The 18,171-nt window shown below is 44.5% G+C and overlaps 1 protein-coding gene across 1 annotated transcript; it reads left to right on the top strand.

The window, feature by feature from the left end:
- Positions 1 to 3,093: 3,093 nt before the first annotated feature.
- Positions 3,094 to 17,181, top strand: TTC22 (tetratricopeptide repeat domain 22). Its single transcript, XM_075616406.1, has 7 exons — positions 3,094 to 3,735; positions 6,688 to 6,743; positions 7,517 to 7,632; positions 10,896 to 11,014; positions 11,941 to 12,102; positions 13,427 to 13,579; positions 15,904 to 17,181. The coding sequence occupies exons 1-7, from the start codon at positions 3,169 to 3,171 to the stop codon at positions 16,432 to 16,434; spliced, it is 1,704 nt and encodes a 567-aa protein (XP_075472521.1). The 5' UTR covers positions 3,094 to 3,168; the 3' UTR covers positions 16,435 to 17,181.
- The last annotated feature ends 990 nt before the right edge of the window (positions 17,182 to 18,171 follow it).

Here is an 18,171-nt window from a genome sequence, read left to right as displayed (position 1 = left end):
GCTTCCTTATATAAACATATTTAGCTGCTGCTTGTGTTAGCATAACATTTTTTTTTTATAACTACTTAGTTACTTAACACACCTAGCTTGGCCTTGAACTTCGGCCTTCCCTAATACCTGCTAACAAGGCAATTCTTCTAACCCCTCTTCTCCACAAACTTTTTCCCTCCTTCAATCATTTATCTCAGGATACCCCAAGAAGTACTTTTAGTCCTTTGCTCCATTCCAAGTCCTCAAGATACTATTAAAGTCCTGGCGCTCATTTCCTCTGCGTCGTTTTGTTTGCATTGCTCTCTTGCTGACATCGCTCCTTTTGGGACTTTCGTCGTTTCTTCTGTTGCTCCTTGATTCGCCCCCAGAGCCTTTATCTCGTGCCTTTGCTTCGGGTCTCTGTAAGAACTTTTCTGCTTCCTCTGCCGTGTTGAACACTCTTGTTCCTGCCTCTGTGAAGACTCTCAGCCTGGCAGGGAAGTTTAGTGTAACTTTTTTATTACCTTAAAGAGAGCGCTGCACACCTTGCTGAATTCTCTCCTTTTATCTGACAACGCTGCTGAATCGTCTTGGAATAACAGGATCCCATGTCCCTCAAATATTAGGCTGCCAGCACTTTTATATGCCCGAAGCAGATTCACTTTGTCTGCAAAATCTAGGACTCTTGCCATTACTGCCATGGGTCTGTTTTCTTGCCTTGGTCTGATCTGATCTGACCTAGTCTGTGGGCCCTCACCATCTTGACCTTGGCTCCACCATGAGTAATTCCCAGTGTCTCTGGTATCCATTTGGAGCAAAAGTCCATTAATTGGTTTCACAGACTCAGGGATCCCCTTAATGCGCACATTATTTATCCGTGATCTATTTTCCAGATCATCCATTTTTTTCCTCTAGGGACTGATTCTTTCTTTTTAAAGTCTGCATTTCTAGTTGCAGTGCTGCAGAGTTATCCTCCAGGTCACTCGCTCTATTTTCAGCCTCCCCTATTCTGGTGCTCTGGGAGGTGAGTTCCCCTTTAAGATCCTCTATGGCTCTCTGCAGCTTTTTAAAGCTTTTAATCAGAGTTGGAATGATTTCCCTCCCTACAGCTCTGGCCACCTCGCCTTGCTCTCTCCGCTCCCTGTGTCCCTCACTCTCCTGTGGGTCGCAGACATCCTGCTGATTCTCTGCATGCTGCTCCATTAGGTCAGCAGCCATCTTGGATTTTTCCTTTTTCTTCTCTGCCTTCTCAGGACATTGCTGCTGCTCTGGAGGCATCTTGGATTTTTTGGAGAGATATTTTTCCATCCAGCTCACTTGGGACCCTTTCCCCTCTCCTTGCCTGTCACTTTTTATTTAGGTTAGTGGTGTTTTGGGTGATTACTAGGTGGGTTTCTGCAGAGCTCAGCACTCTGCTTTCACTTTGCCTAGCACCAAAACAGAACCCCCCTCGATTTTTTGGGGGGGGGTTGGGGGAGGGTAATCTGACTTTAAAATGCTAAGAGGTCTCTCCTCTAGCTTTCCCTACTCCTCTGGTGCCTTTTTTTTGTGTGTGCAAATGATTGCCTTTTTGGCTTCGATCTGGCAGAGCCTTCACAGAACTCCGTCTTCTGCTGCTGCTCCGTCTGGTGCCATACCGGAAGTCCTGAGAGCTTTTTAAATAGAGCTGCTTTAATAGATCACTCCTATTTACCCTCCGTACTCTATTTAAAACTTCCTCCACTATCTTTCCTTGGTGGCCTTTTTCCAGAAATTTATTTTTTAACATCATTGTTTGGGAGTCCAAATCTGGGTCCTTGGTGCAGTTCCTACGGATCCTGAGAAACTGCCCATATAGAATGGTTTTCTTCCATATTTGGAGGTAATTGCTCCTACAATCAAGATAGCTATTTGCATCTACCTGTTTGAAAAAGGTTTTAGTGCAAACAGAGTTGTTTTCGCTAAAGAGCACCATGTCTAAGAAATCAGTCGATTCTTTGTCTTGTTTACAAGTAAACTTGAGACCCGTCATTCCTATTTAAAAGTGTTAAAAATTCACTCAGCTGTTCTTCTCCTCCCTTCCAATTAAAAATAAAATCGTTAATGAATCTTCTGTTTAGTAAAATATTCTCTAAAAATTGATTATTTTGCCATATATTAAAATCTTCCCAATAGCCCATAAAAAGATTGGCAAAGGGTTCCGAGCGCACACCTATGACTTTTTTGTGTTTTCTGTAGAGCATGAGAATACAGCCAGTGTCTCACACAGATTCTGAGAGAAGGCTGTCAGTCTGAGAAAAGAGCCAGTGTCTCAGGCCGCATCCATGCTGCTTGCGCGCACGCAAGATATTGCACGTGCACATGAGCGTTGGCCGGAGAGACAAACCTTTTTGTCTTTGCCGCGCGACGGCTGGGTCACGTGAGTGGTTCGCCCAATGAGGGCGAACCAGCATCATGACATCACAGACACGCCCCCTCCCCCCCCCGAAACACCCCCGACATGCCTCCCTGTTGCGTCTACCTACAGGACAACAAGAATCGCCCCGGCTACATGCGAGCGTGACGTTACAGTGATCAGTTGCTCGTGCGCAAGCAGCATGGACGCGGCCTCGCACAGATTCTGAGAGTAGGCTTTCAGTATGAGAATACAGCCAGTGTCTCACACAGAGGCTGAGAGAAGGCTGTCAGTCTGAGAAAAGAGCCAGTGTCTCACACAGAGAAAGCTGTATTCCTGGAGTCCTGGGACACACCAATCTACCTTGGAAAGGACTCTGATGATCAACCCATTGAAATTCTGCTACACGTTTTTATGATTAACTGGGAACCAGCTTTGTTGCCCAGTAGTGGTATTTAGTGAAGTTATTTTGTTTAGTTAGCCTAGTGAGTGGAGTGGAGTAGGTTTTATTATGTTACTTTGCCTTAAAGGGACTAAATAAACCACAGTGAATTACACGTTCTCACTGGTGTGTGTGTGTCTCAGATCCAACGTCCAGATTTCTATGTATTGGTTGGCAGCAAGCCAGAAACACTAAGATGGTAATGATGGTGACGCAAATGCTTACACACAAGCACTTGGGCGAGGAGAAAGTTATTTGAAGCAGCTTCTCCCACCCCAAGCTCCTCCCCAGCTACAAGTGACTCAAAGAAACCAGAATTACAGGTACAAGTACACAGACACCCAGAGCAGGAACAACAAGGCAAACATTTTCTGTGCCAGTCATGGAGGAAGCACCTGGCGTGGATATTGAGACCCTTATAGATGAGTTTGAATATATCCCTGGCCATTTTCACTTGGAAATGAACCTAAATTTTGAGTCCTGCACCCCAGCACAGTTTAGAAGGAGAGACATTAAACTGAAGAGAGACACCTTACAATTCCAGCTGGAGTCTGACTCAACCTTCCAGCAGTTTGGAGTCAAAAACTTACTAGGTGTCTTTTCCTTTTACCTGGATGAGTTTGACAACGCCAGGGATATTTTTCTAAACATAAGGCAGCTGGATCCCACTAACCTGAATGTCTGGGCTAACCTGGCCTATGTGTATGACAGGTTGAACATGGAGGATGAGGCCTCCGAGTGTGCAGAGAAGGTGTCCCATCTCATGGGTCTGGAGGACGAGGAAGGGGGCGACAATAGGGAGACCAGACTGAGGGCTGCGCGCTGCTTGGCAGAACAGGGTTACGCTCATGCCTTTGACGTGGGACTGCTGAATGAACAGGACAACATGGAGAGGCTGATCACTGGTATCAGCCTGTATGATAAAGCCCTGGTGTATGGAAAACAGGAGGTCAGTTAAAGACATATTATTAAGTATATATGATCAGATACTATGGTGGAGACATGCTGAAGAGATACTTCTCAGTGAATCCACTTGAGGTGTGTTACACACACGTGACCTGGTAACAATGTTACAAATATTGTGTTCAGCGACACTGATGAGTCTCTTCCTAGTATGTATGTATGTATGGATGTATTTGTATAGTGCCCACAATGTACTTGCGCTTTACAAAAGAGTCAATACAGTATAGGACATTATAATACAGTAAGTGCAAACAAAATCCGACAATAGGAAAAGAAATACCTGCCCCGGAGATCTTACAATCTAAGTGGTATGTTGGGAGATTTAGAAAGACAGGAGGTGAGGGAATAAGTGCAGCAGATGGCAGTAATTGGCCCCAATGATTGGTAGGAGCGATTGGGTGTGGCACAGTAGCCATTAGTCTGGGCTATCGAGATCCTTCATTTAGGAGGTTAGTTTTAAGGTTTGACTTAAAGGTGGGGGGAGAAGGTGCTTGATGTATACTGAGTGTGAGGGAGTTCCACAGGTAAGGGGCAGTGAGGGAAGAAGGTTTAAGGATAGAGAGAGAGTAGTAGAGGTGAAAGGGGTGGAGAGGAGACAGTTATGGTTAGAGCGCAGGAGACGAGCAGAGACATAATGAGAGATCAAAGCTGATATGTAGGAAGAAGTAGATCAGTGGGAAGTCGTAAAGATAAGGAGGATAACTTTGTAGATGATCTGACATTTGATGGGAAGCCAGGAGAAGGATTTAAGGAGGAGATGAGCAGGGACTGTTTTTGGAGAAAGTGAAATTATTCTTGCAACAGATTTTTTGATAGATTGCAAAGGAGAAAGTTGGGAGGTCTGTACTAGTATGTTACAATAATCATTTAGACATGTACAGTCATAGTAAGCTCAAAACCCATATACATTGTATATATATTTGTGTAATTTGGAGTGCTACTGAGTTTGTGACCTAATGTATATAATAAGAAACAAAAAGGCCTCAATGCTTCATCCAACTTAACAAATCATCTAGTACATTACTATGTATTTATCTATATGATTTCTTCATAAATATTGGTCATTTAGTTACGTACTTAGACCAAAATATTTTAAGCCTACAACTACATCACGGTAAACCCATTTCAGTAAGTCCTAAACTACCAATAATGTTACCGATATGTTACAATATCCCAGACGGGAAAGGATAAGATTGACAGAAGAAAGGGTGGATCTTGGCAATATTACAAAGGAAGAAGTGACAAATTTTAGCCATGCAGTGAATGTGAATGGAGAAGGAAAGGGAGGAGTCAATGTCACTACTAGGCAACGTACTTTGGCGACAGGATAGATGGTAATACCATTTATTGAGATGGAAAAAGGGAATATAAGGCCAGATTTAGGAGAAAATATGAGGAGCTCAGTTTTAGACCTATTAAGTTTAAGGCTGTCCCACGCCATCCACGAGGATATAGAGATGATACCTAAGGCCAAAAGAGTTGATGAGTGTAAAGGACTCAAGGAGTTCCTTTTACCCCAGGAGGGTAGAGAGGCTTCTCCCAACCAGGAGGGACCCCGGTTGTTCTGGATCCTAAGACTGCAGTAAGCAGGCCTGTGGGTTCCAGCTGGGACTCCCACCCCAGATAAAGATTACTACGGGCTGGACAAAGCCTGCTCCCTGGAACTGGCGTTCCTGGCTTGCTGAAGGAGCTACACAGAGACCCAGCAAGGGAATCACCTGCAACGCCAGATAAGAACTTGTATATCTTTCTTTTACATAAGGACTGTATAGGCTGTATAGACTGTATAGATGCAGCCGTCCAATCAAAAACACATTTCAGCCTGCAGTCGCATGCGCTGAAGAATGTGCTTGTGCACATGTTGCTCTGCGACGTCGCAACTGTGACATCACAGAAGCGCGCACACATTGCCGTGCATCAGTATAATCGGAACCTGACTTAGACCAGATCTGTACACTGGCTGCAAAGAATCTTTAAATCACCCCATTGTTAAGAGTTTTGAAATCGTGTATCTCCTTAGAAACTTTTTACTTTATTTTATTAAGAACATTTTAAACCCCATTGAGGGTAGAGAAAGAAGGAATTACAAAATAAAAATAAGACAAGGATTGGTGGCATACTGTATTTGCTGAGTGGGCAGAACATTTGAGCAGTTCATGTTACAAGACGTGAACTAAACAAATCCCAATACAAAAATGATTTAATTTAGTAAAATTATATCAGTAGATTAATAAAGCACTGCCCCACTGCTAGCCTGCTTTGTATTTTATCTGTTGAATGGAATGTGTTATCAGACATTCCTGTGTGCTGTGTGCAGACATTGACATTAAAATAAAGGTGTGTACCTCATCACACAGCACGAGCAGGTGAGATCCTGCATCTCCTGCATATCATACAAGTCACATTATATGGCCAAACTTCAGTCCTCAAGGTCCACCAACAGGTCGTGTTTTCAGGATGTGCCTGCTTCAGCACAGGTGGCTCAATCAATGGCTCAGTCCCAGCTTCAGCACAGATGGCTTTGATTGAGCCACCTGTGCTGAAGCAGGGATATCCTGAAACCTGACCTGTGGTGACGCTTGTGGACTGGAGTTGGCCACCCCTGGTATGTAGAATATGGCTCAAATTTCGACACCATTCTGTTCCTCTCACACTACATTATGTGCTCTACATTCTGTTCCTCTCACACTACACCGTGCTTGGCCTCTTTACCCAGTGCTAATTGAATTAATCTCACCAAATTGACCTAGTGCTCATCTTATTCATGTCATCAGAATGTGCAAATGTATACATTGAATTCGTTCTTATTTGCACCAGATGACATTATATACTACTATTTTCGGGAGAAAGATGGCACTCTGAAGCAACTAGTGAATATAACATATATAAATGTACTGTATCTCATGCAAATAGATTACTTGAAATGTATTTTTTTCAGATTCCACTGGAAGAAAAAAGAAGCTGGTACTTCACGATGGCTTCTCTCTGTATGAGGTATGTGATATTCCATTGAGATTTGCCCATATCTGAGAAAATGCTCAGGCTCAGACTGGCCCATTTGGGTACCTGAGGAAATCTCTGGTGGCCCCTCGTTTCCGAGCATGACCAGGAGATGGCCCAGTGTACCAAGCCTACCAAAGATTTTGGAAATCTTCCATAGCAGCCTGTGTGAGAGTGTGGCTGCAGAGAGTCGATCTGCCCTGTGTCGGTCAGTGTATGTATATACGAGAGCATGTACGAGTGAGTGTATGCACAAGTGAGTGCATATATGAACCTGTGTATGTATACATAAGTCCATAAAGTCCCACTTTGGAAAAAAACAACTGCTTTATTTTTTCCACTAAATTCTGAGTGACAATATTATCACATACTATTACCAAATCAGATGGATTGAAAGTTCTTTTTCTGAACACCTTGAAAATATAATTCCATTTCTTGGACTCATATGAGACTTTGCATACAAAATCATTATATATACATATACTCTTCAGAGATTCTGTAGCACTGTTTTTCTGGACTTTTGTTCTATATTGCTCTCTATGTATACATACGTGCAAGCCCTATTATAATGCTTGTGTCTATTATGGCCATATAGTGGGCCTCTACAATCTCGTTCCACCTTGGTAACCCCGTCCAACACTAAATACACTCGTTTAAAGTTCTGTTTTGAAAGAATTAACGTTTGTTGTGAAGCTTGCAAGAAATGGGCTTTGACAAACATAATAATTGTATAATATTATTAGAGAAATGATTCCATATTGTTTTAGGCTTGATGGCATATTAATGAACAAGGAGGATGGTGAGCAGAACAGGCTGTTATTTTTTAACCGAACACTCATTCTGCTCCGTGAAGCTGTGAAGTCCTCCAACGGTCAATACAGAGGTAATGTGTCTGCTTCTATGTTTGTAATATACATCAACCCCATGCGTGTATTTGTGACAACAAGGGCAAGATGTAATGAGGAAGTCACGTTTTTTTCCCATCATAGCTTGTTTAGTGTCTGGTTATCTACTATATATTTCTGAGTTCACTGTATGTCTGCGTCCCTAGCGGCAATGTCATTGGTCCCTTGGCTTGCCCGCCCCCGCACCTCTCATTGGCCTGAGGCGGAGTGACGGGCCAAAGGACACACACACACACACACACACACACACACACACACACACACACACACACACACACACACACACACACCACACCACACACCCCCCCCCCTCCTCTCCCGGTGCCCCTCACTCTCTCCCCCCTCCCCACCTCACCCAAATCCCCACGCTCTGCAACATCCCCAGCCGCACCATCACCCTCACCGTGCGCCGCGGAGAGCAGCAAACTCCAGGCTCCTCCTCCCTCGCGGCGCGGCCCGGGCCTCCTGCACTCCCCCTCACGTGCGCCGCTCCCGGAGGAAGCGCGGACCGGGCCTCCTGCACTCCCCCTCACGTGCGCCGCTCCCGGAGGAAGCGCGGACCGGGCCTCCTGCACTCCCCCTCACGTGCGCCGCTACCGGAGGAAGCGCGGACCGGGCCTCCCGCCTCAGATCCACGTGGGAGCGGCCGGACGAGTGAGTGAGCGGCCTTCACCTCCCCTCACCCCCCTTCACCTCCCCTCACCCCCCTTCACCTCCCCTCACCCCCCTTCACCTCCCCTCACCTCCCCTCACCCACCCCTCACCTCCCCTCACCCACCCCTCACCTCCACCCCCTCCCCCCTCCACCCCCCCGGCGCCGCTACAGTCAGCGGGGGAGCGAGCGCCCGGGACACAGCGGGGGAGCGGCCACAACAAGCTGCCTCCCGCCTCAGATCCACGTGGGAGCTGCCGGACGGGTGACTGAGCGGCCTTCACCTACCCTCACCCCCCTTCACCCTACCCTCACCCCCCTTCACCTCCCCTCACCCACCCCTCACCTCCCCTCACTCCACTTCCCCTCCCCCTCCCTTCACCCCCCCTCCACCTCCCCTTCACCCCCCCTCCACCTCCCCTTCACCCCCCCTCCACCTCCCCTTCACCCCCCCTCCACCTCCCCTTCACCCCCCCTCCACCTCCCCTTCACTCCACCCCCCCTTCACCTCCCCTCCACCCCCCCTTCACCTCCCCTCCACCCCCCCTTCACCTCCCCTCCACCCCCCCCTTCACCTCCCCTCCACCCCCCCCTTCACCTCCCCTCCTCCCCCCCTCCTAGACACACACACGTACACGTAGACACACACATGTACACGTAGACACACACACACATGGACACGTAGACACACACACACACGGACACGTAGACACACACACACACGGACACGTACACACACACACACATGTACACGTACTCACACACACATGGAGACATACACACACACATATGGAGACATACACACACGTATACACTCACACACGTATACACTCACACGTATACACACACAGGTATACACACACAATGTATACACACACATGTATACACACACACACATGTATACACACACACACTTATACACACACACATACAATGTACACACACAAAAATGTATACACGTGTATACACACATGTGTATACACACAATGTATACACACACACACGTGTATACACACACACACACACATACAATGTATACACACAAACATGTATACACACACACATGTATACACACACACGTACACATACACACACATCTATACACACACACACACACATACAATGTATACACACACTATCCCCAGCACCACCACATCAGCACACCGGTATCCCATGCCCCCCCAGCACACTGGCATTCTCGGCTCCCCGCCATTCCCAGCCCCATCAACACCATCAGCACTCACACATCGGCACCTTTGCACCTCCCCCATCGGCACACCCACATCCGCACCCCCACATCAGCACCAAACCCTCCCAAATCAGCACACCGATACAATCACCATAAGTACAGCCACAACAGCACTACCACCGCACATGGGCCGCGTGGACCACTCCCCACCCAAATGCCACACCCACACCACAAACATCCCGGGCAACGCCGGGGCTCTCAGCTAGTAATATATAAAACATATTTATCAACTTAATACATATGAATACAGGGACACACTTCAAAACAAGACTTGTCTCAATGTACCTTTCCTAGTTAAAGCTTTTCACAAGTGAAATACAGGGTGTATCTGCCATCCACATGGAAGAAGAACATAATAAAATATAAATATGATGCCATTTTCTATCTTTGGCAATAAGATGATGGTGGTGGTGTAGTGTCGGTATGGACACACACACACACAAAGCCACTGGCAGTGACTGAGTGAAGTGTCAGTTCACGGCCTCACCTTATTCTTCAGCCGCAAAGCTTCTCTATATTAAGTTTATCTCAGACTGTCAGCCTCCCTGGCCAGTTATTATTATTTGCTTATTGTTGTTACTGAAATTACACCTTCAGAGTAATTAATCATCATAAATAACTGCGTGCTACAAGCGTAGGCCATGTAGCAGTGGCTGAGTCAGTGATTCACACACCTATAACAACAAAACAAAAGTATTTTTCACACGGTAATAATTATTGAGATGTGAGAGCAGAATAAAAAAAATAAAAGGACGCTCCCTCCCTCCTACCCGTGTGTTACTGAGCGAGATGGAACAGTAACTAGTTATTTAGAACATACAAATGTTAATTGTCAAACAAGCCAAGCACTGTGCCAACTGCCAACCTAGATGTTACGTAATGGTGGCTGGTAGCCAGGTGCCAGTTCCAACCTCGATGTTCTGGCAAAGTACGGCAGTTTGGGTGCTGGCTTGTTTGGATCCCCGCTATATGGTCTAAATAAAATAGGATGCCATTTTTAATCTTTGGCAATGAGATAATGATGGTAACAGTGGTGTTGGCGTTGTGGACACACACAACAAGCCAGTGAGTGTCAAACCAGTGAGGAGGTCTGATTCCATCCAGGGCGTAAGTTGGAAGGTCCGCCCAGCCGGAGGACCAACCTGATGTGCTGTAGTTCAAGCAGCTAAATTGTGAATGCATAGTATTAAGTTCTTTGTTTTAACTTGAATTAGTAAAGGTCTTGCACCATGGAGTTGTTGTTGTGCTTCTCTAGCTTTCAGTTATAAAAATGCAGAGTTTGAACATTAAATAATACTTCTGTCTTTTGTATTCACTTGAAAATTATTTGACACCTGTAGCTTTGGCCTTGTGCTACATTGGGATGATGCTAGAAAGAAAACACACCTTTTCCACTACACCAACGGGGATTCATGACTGTGGTTATTCAGAAACAGACCCATTGGACTGCTTTAGCAAGGTACGCTCAGCATGGTTCTTCCTACAGTACAAATGCACCACAATGCAGCAGACGCATCGGTGTACAAACAGCCATTATGAGTCCGTGGCCAGTTCTCATGTGAAAGTGATGATTCTGTGTCCTTCCTGATTATTTTCTCTTTGGTATTTAACATTATTCTGGTTTCTCAATTTCCTGTACTTTATTTTTGCGTTACCTCTGAGGCTGGGGACATGGCGCCTTCTCCAGTGCGGAGGCGCGCGGAGGCTGAGGGAAAGGGCGTGCTTTCCCTGGCCATGCTAGATGGGCCGTGGGGGGGGGGGGCCGTGCCTAGTGACGTCACGGAGCTGGTTCGACCCTCATTGGGCGAACCGCTCACGTGACCTGTCTGTCGCGCTGAGAAATCCGTTTAACTGATTTCTCACGCAGCGCACGCCCCCTCCCGCTTCCACGCGCACGCCGCATGGACGCGAACACTGGCTTAAGGCAGTCTGTTCGCTCAGCGTCCGCACGGTCTGCGGCACCATGTCCGAGGCCTTATCACACGACTGTGCTCGCTGCAGAGCCCCTCAGACCCTAGTAACACTCCACAAAACTGTAATCTATGTTCATTCTAATATTAATCTTTTTAAAACTACTAAAGTGCACGCCGATCACCACCTTATCGCACTTTTCTTTTTATATTTCTTGCCCTTTCCAAAGCAATTTTTTTTTTACTTTTTAAAATCTGATGCTCTTTTTCAGGAGATATAAGCGGTTGAAATATTATCATGTCGGAAAGATAAGAGCAGGACATGCTCAGGGAGCAAGATATTAACATTATATGAATTAAACTTGTACAGGCTACTGGAGAACATTGCGATAACTTACTTACAATTCTTGTAGATGCCAAACTATGAGAGTAAGAGCAAACATTCATTTATTTATGGATGTCTTTGTACAAACAGGCTTTAGAAATTGCGAAGGATGACCCGCTGATACTCAACCGACTGGCAAAAGTTTTTCACTTCCTGGGAAAGCAAAAAATGGCCTTTGGGAGCTGTAATATGGCGCTTGATGTTCTCCCCGATCCAAAACTGAACTGGCAGGCTTACTCCACGCGTGCACAGGTAAAGGGTCTTCCTTGCTGGAAATGTTCTAGGGCAGACACAAGGTAGGAATAGCATGATAACTGTTTACATAAAACACGATTCTGCTCACGTCCTATACTAATATTAGTAAAAGCAATGCGTGTTCTGCAATTGGTCCCAATTAGTAGTTTAATGAACTTGCTGCGAAGAGAAGGTTTGGTGTTCTTGGCTTTAGATTTATTTTATTATTCCAGCCTCCAATAAATAAAAGCATGTATGCCAATTACAGAAATCACCCTCATCTGGTGCCCTGACATAATGTACCGATGTAGTTAGACACGTCCTCCTACTGTCAGAATTCTTTGTTTTTGTGTTTTTTTTACTGTGTGCTCATTTGCATGTCATTACCCAGAATCCCTGGCTGCAATGGCACTGTATGCTATAAGATAATGGTGAATAGCAGGGCTGCAGACCTGTCTAAGACATATGTATGTATGTACTGTATGTATGTATATCTTTATTTATACTGTAGAGCACCATTAATGTACATAGCGCTTCACAGCAGTAATACATGTGACAATCATATAAATAACAAATAATATAAATAACACATAATGGAAAAAAGTGCTTCAGAAATAAAAATAACATTTAGGAAAAAGAGTCCCTGCCCAGAAGAGCTTGCAATCTAATTGATAAATAGGAGGAAGAATGTACAGAGACAGTAGGAAGGTGTTCTAGTAAGTGCATCTGGAAGGGGCCACGGTCGATGTATCAGGTGCATAGTATCAGCCATTGAGCTACTCGTACTGTATGCTTCGTTAAGCAAGTGTGTTTTAAGATTGGTCATAAAGGTGGATAGAGAGGGTGCTAGTCGGGTATTGAGGGGAAGGGCATTCCAGAGGTGCGGGGCAGTCAGTGAGAAAGATTTAAGGCGAGATGGCTTTAGGTTCAAAGGGGGTAGAGAGAAGACACATCCTTGAGCAGAACGCCGGGATGGTGTATAGCGAGAAATTAGGGCTGAGATGTAGGGAGGGGCAGAAGAGTGTAAAGCTTTAAAAGTGAGAATTGTGTGTGTGATCCAGGATTTGATAAGAAGCCAGGAGAGGGATTTCGGCAGGGGAGACACCGAGACAAATTTAGGAAAGAGTACAGTGATTCTGGCAGCAGTGTAAATGTGTTTACAAGTTGTATTTTTGTTTTTTTTCACAAGTGTTCTTGTTTTTTCTCTCACATTATTCAAGATATTTTTCTACAATAATTGATGTAAGTGATAAAACAATTGTAGTTTTGCCTCTATACGGAGCAATGTTTTCATGATTCCCGGAATGGCCAGCTTGATCTGATACTGTCGTCTTCTGTTTAGCTTTCCATCAGGATATATGTACGAGACCTGGAACGTGCAAAGATGGGTCTAGGAGGCCTGCCAGACAGAAAGCACCTTATCAATACCAAATCTGACCTTGCTTGCATCTTAAATGTGTATCCGTGTCTGAAGACATACCTTGAAATGGCACAAGTGAGTATGATAGAATCGCCTTCCTGAGTATGGGTGTGAGGATCACCGTGCTTCACTCACATAGATGGGTACATACATGAGCATGAGTTACTATTACTCGTGTGCACCCCAACATTGATCACATACATTATACATAGATAAGTACATACATTACATTCTATTTGTGTTTCCAGTACTTACATGTTTTCATTTTAGTTATATACCAGATATCCAACATGCTGTATGCTCACTAATCCATAAACCCCCAGCTGTAGTAATAGCACTAGTTGCTATATTCAAGTCAGCATAATTGCTCAACTACATGGCCAACCTCCTGTTTGAACCTCTGCTGCTTGCTGGACATGCAGGTGGAGAGATACTATGACCAGGGAAGATAGGCCATTCCTTTCTAGGAGTAAATAGTTACGAAGAAAAGTATTCTTTCTTCATTTATCACACCTGGCGGTTTTATGGCAAAGTGACCCAGCGAATGCAAGCTTTCAGATCTTTTGTCGCTAGAGATGGAGATTGTAGATTGCGATGAAAAAATGGGAGAGAGATCTACACTCATCCTTGGATTTAGATGACAAAGGTGGAAAGATTGGTTATGTACAGTACCTCACAAAGCTCTCATTTAATCAAAGAAAATGCATATGAAATATTATGTAGATAGTATCTAGTTCCATCTAAGGCGTCTAAGCCACACAAAATAAATAAAAAGTTCCCCATTTTGCTGGAGGAAATGCAGCGTTATTTTTGTTCTTTTCCGGAATCTGGATCCACGCGCCTCCAGCCGATCTTCTTCGCAACTACGAAACAGTGGAAAATTTGAAAAAGGAGAAATTCCATCTGGTTTTTTTTTTTAAAACAATTTTATTTTACATAGAAAGCAGGGGGTCTGCGGAGCTGAACCGCATTCATTTCAGCTCAGAGGACCAAGCGTTTCTTACCACGGGGGAATGTGCTGCCAGTAGCATCCCCTCCAGGGGAAAAAATGGCATTTAAGTCTCTTGCATTACACAGGCCAATAGGAAGCTGGAACATCATCTGTCCCGGCTTGCTATTGGCACACATGATGCGAGGCTTTAAACAACAAAACAGTAGCGGCGGCGCCTTCCTGGGTAAGAATATCGGGAACCAGGGTGTCCCGGAGCTGAAATTAATGCGCCTCAGCTCTGGGGGCTTCCTGCTTTTGTGTGTGTGTATAGCTTTAAATAAAAAGAGTGCTTTCAAAGAGTATTCTTCCTTAATGTAAATTTGGGGGAAGTTTAGGAGGGAAAGACATTACTTTGTGCAGCTCTGAATGTTGAATCCACTGAACTTAGATCTGTTTCTGTCCAATAAAAAACATGTACAATAACTGCACTGTTCAGAAAGTGATATTTACACATTTCTGTACAGCACCTTTACTGTTCACGTTGAAAAGTACATGATATTAATCACACCTATTTCCACAGCTGATGCGCTTGCTGTCTCTGACATTCTTTAGAGTTTTGCCTGTACGATTCCATTGTAAAGTGCTATGTACATGGCTGGAATTTTGTATGTAGATTTTCATTTATGACTGCAGGGGTGGCGAAAAACACACAAAACTCGGGAGCCAGCCAAATTGTTTAGGAGCCAGAACGGTGTTGAGCAGGGAGGTGTTTGTGGGGTTTGTTGATAGTTTGGGAGGGTTTGTTGATTTAAGAAGGACATTTCTCAGGAGCAAGTTTGTGTGTTATACACATAGTGACACGCGCACACAGTGACTGAGACTTCTCCTCCCCAACCACGTGCAGGTCTAATAATGAGCATTGGCTGGGAGGGATCAAGGGGTGGGCAGGACAGCGCCATTTCCCCCTCCTCTTGCGTGCCTGCATTGTTGAGTGTGCGGCACAGTTCTGAGCGGTCAGTCCTTGCACGACTAGTGCTTGCAAAGCATTATGGGCATCAATTTTGCCGAGCACGGTGCTGACCAACAGGTATCATATACAGCAGAGCTTTATACACCAAAGGTAACATTTAGGCACCCCAGTTTTTTTTTTCATGCCTGATTTATAAAGTGCTAACAAGGTACACAGCGCTTTACAGAAGAGACAAAACAATACAGGGACTTGTAATACAATAAGTGCAACAAACATAAAATCAGACAACAGTAAAGCGCTCCCTGTCCCGGTGAGCTTACAATCTATGTGGCATTTTAGGAGACTTGGGTACGATGATTGGTTAATGCCACTGTGGGTGTGGGCCGTGATCACGAGTCCAGGCTATTGCGTTACGTGAAAATAAACTATGTAAGTAAAAATTTTCCCTGCAGAATTCACTCTTAACGTACGTTCTGGTCTTGTTTTTTTTTTTTAAAGGTCTGTTATTATATGGGCGTGGATGCTGTGCAAGAACTGTTCCTAGTAGATGAAAATGCTCTTAACGATGCCTTAGTGTTCATTGCCAAAGCCATAGAATTTGACCTCGGCGACACACTGCCGGAAATCCAGCTGCTGAAGGGAAAATGCCTGCGGGTGAACTGCGATGAAGTCAATGCCATCGAATGTTTCAAGCAAGCCATACAACTGGACAGCAAGAAATCAGTGGGCACGGAGAGCTTCAGGTGTCTGATGGAGACGCTCCTCAGCCTGTATAACCAGAGAAGGATGAACGCAGAGAACCTCGCGCAGGAAATGGAAGTGTGGGTAAAAAAGGCTCAGGAGAAATATTCCTCCGCGTGCGTTCATCAGGAGCTGCAGGTCGTGTGTCGAAACAACACGTCGGAAATTGTCGACCTCTCCAAAGCAATGATGGCCACTGGTAAAATGGACTTGGTGAAGCTTTTGTTCCATACTATTAAGTCAAATGTGAGGAAGCCTGGACTAACCCCCCGGTCATCTTCCTTCTAAATCGCATAAACCAACGTGGTCTCCCACACAAAAGCTGTGCTGGGAGGCGTCAGTCTGATCCCTGGCTCAGGTCTCCAGCAAGTGTAACACTAATTCATGGAATTGCTAAGAGTAGAGATTCTAGAAATATTAGTGTTGAAATCTGTGAAAATTCGTTTAGAGAACAAAAAATAACACTCATGCCAATTTATTCTCACCTCTGCCGTTGAGGCATTACTGTGCTGGCTGTAACTTTGTGTATGGCAGGCATAAGCTTATAGGGCTCCATGTTAAAATGGATAAGAAGCAAAAAAAGGTGACACTGCTCATTTGCATGTTATTTCCCAGAATTCTTTGCTGCAGTGGGAGCATTCTATGCCAAGAGATAATGGGGAAAAGGCAGGATTGCAGACATGTGAATGTGCTCACAAGCGATATTTGTATTTGCTGTAACCTACATAAAAAAATTCTCACGTTGAGAATAAGCTTTTTATGTGGTTTCTCAGCCCTGCACAAGTCTGTATTTGATGTCATATAATTGTGTGGTTTGTCGGCCAAGGACAAGGTTTTATGCAAAAGAAACAGAAATTAAGTGATGACTTTCACCAAGATCTCAATCTTCTTCACACATGCTGGATGTTGACATACAAATGTTTTCCAAACCTTTTGAAGCCTTGGAAGATGGGTGATATTTTACTGTACATGGCCCTCTTTCTATGAATATATATATCATACAGGGTGTACACCAATAAACATGCACTTTATTTACCCATTTTCTTACAAAATGTAACTACTTAAAAAGAATATGCATTTTAAATTGCTGACTTCTGAAGAATCTCAGAAAGTAGACCATCCCGACTCCGAGAGAACAGATGCAGAAACGTGAGCGTTTTTAGCGTTACATATGATAAAATATTAAATAGGTGTTTGTCAAACTTTCATGCAAACTCGTTTGTACAGCGTTACATAGTAGTTACATAGTTACATAGTAGATGAGGTTGAAAAAATACTTCCGTCCATCAAGTTCAACCTATGCTAAATTTAGACAACAAAAACAACAAAACAGGTAGCGCTAACCGCAATGTGTGTGGTGTAGTAACTATTACCTTATATATTAATTAAAACTATACATAAGGGGCTGCCTAGGACACAAAGCCTGACCCCCTGGTCAGGAAAACAGTATGGACAGGGAATAGTTCCGTGGGCGCCTATAAAATTTTACCACTATAAAGGATATACGAAAACCAAGCCTGTTGGTTGTGAAGATTGTTGATCCTCACGGTGGGCTTGAAAACAAAGAGAAAGCACAACACATAGCGTAATACTGTTGAAACATTAAACAAACAACATATAAGACAACATATAACAGCTGAATACTGAAATGGTATTTTTAGGACAATAAAATCATTTAATAACAATTAATATTTACTATAATGCACAATTTGCATGGACATATAGATTTAAGCAATTAAAAATCTGAATAGGTGGTTCAACTGCTCCGTAGCACCAATGTTGATGATAGCAATGCCTACTCACCAGATGGAATAGGTTTGCAGGCAGTGGATATTTTAGAGAGTATCCCCTCTCATCTGTGTGCTGCTCTCTGCTTAGCTGGCGTCTCTGTCGGCTCGTGGGTGCAGCTCATCAGCAGGGACTCCTGCAGCTCCAGGAAGCACGTCTGAGCAGATGGAACTCAGCTGCAGCTGATTCAGCACGATGTCAGCCACGGACCACCGTGAGCTAGTCTATCTGCTGCTC

This window comes from Ascaphus truei, chromosome 10 (genome assembly GCF_040206685.1).
Source record: "Ascaphus truei isolate aAscTru1 chromosome 10, aAscTru1.hap1, whole genome shotgun sequence".
NCBI classification, from domain to species: domain Eukaryota; kingdom Metazoa; phylum Chordata; class Amphibia; order Anura; family Ascaphidae; genus Ascaphus; species Ascaphus truei.
Note: the sequence above shows the minus strand (reverse complement) of the source record. Positions and strands in the feature narration are given on the sequence as shown.

Coding starts and splice junctions, on each gene's coding strand:
- TTC22 (XM_075616406.1), top strand. CDS start 3,169: ATGGAGGAAGCACCTGGCGTGGATATTGAGACCCTTATAGATGAGTTT. Junction 3,736..6,687: donor TGGTGTATGGAAAACAGGAG/GTCAGTTAAAGA, acceptor TATTTTTTTCAG/ATTCCACTGGAAGAAAAAAG. Junction 6,744..7,516: donor ATGGCTTCTCTCTGTATGAG/GTATGTGATATT, acceptor ATATTGTTTTAG/GCTTGATGGCATATTAATGA.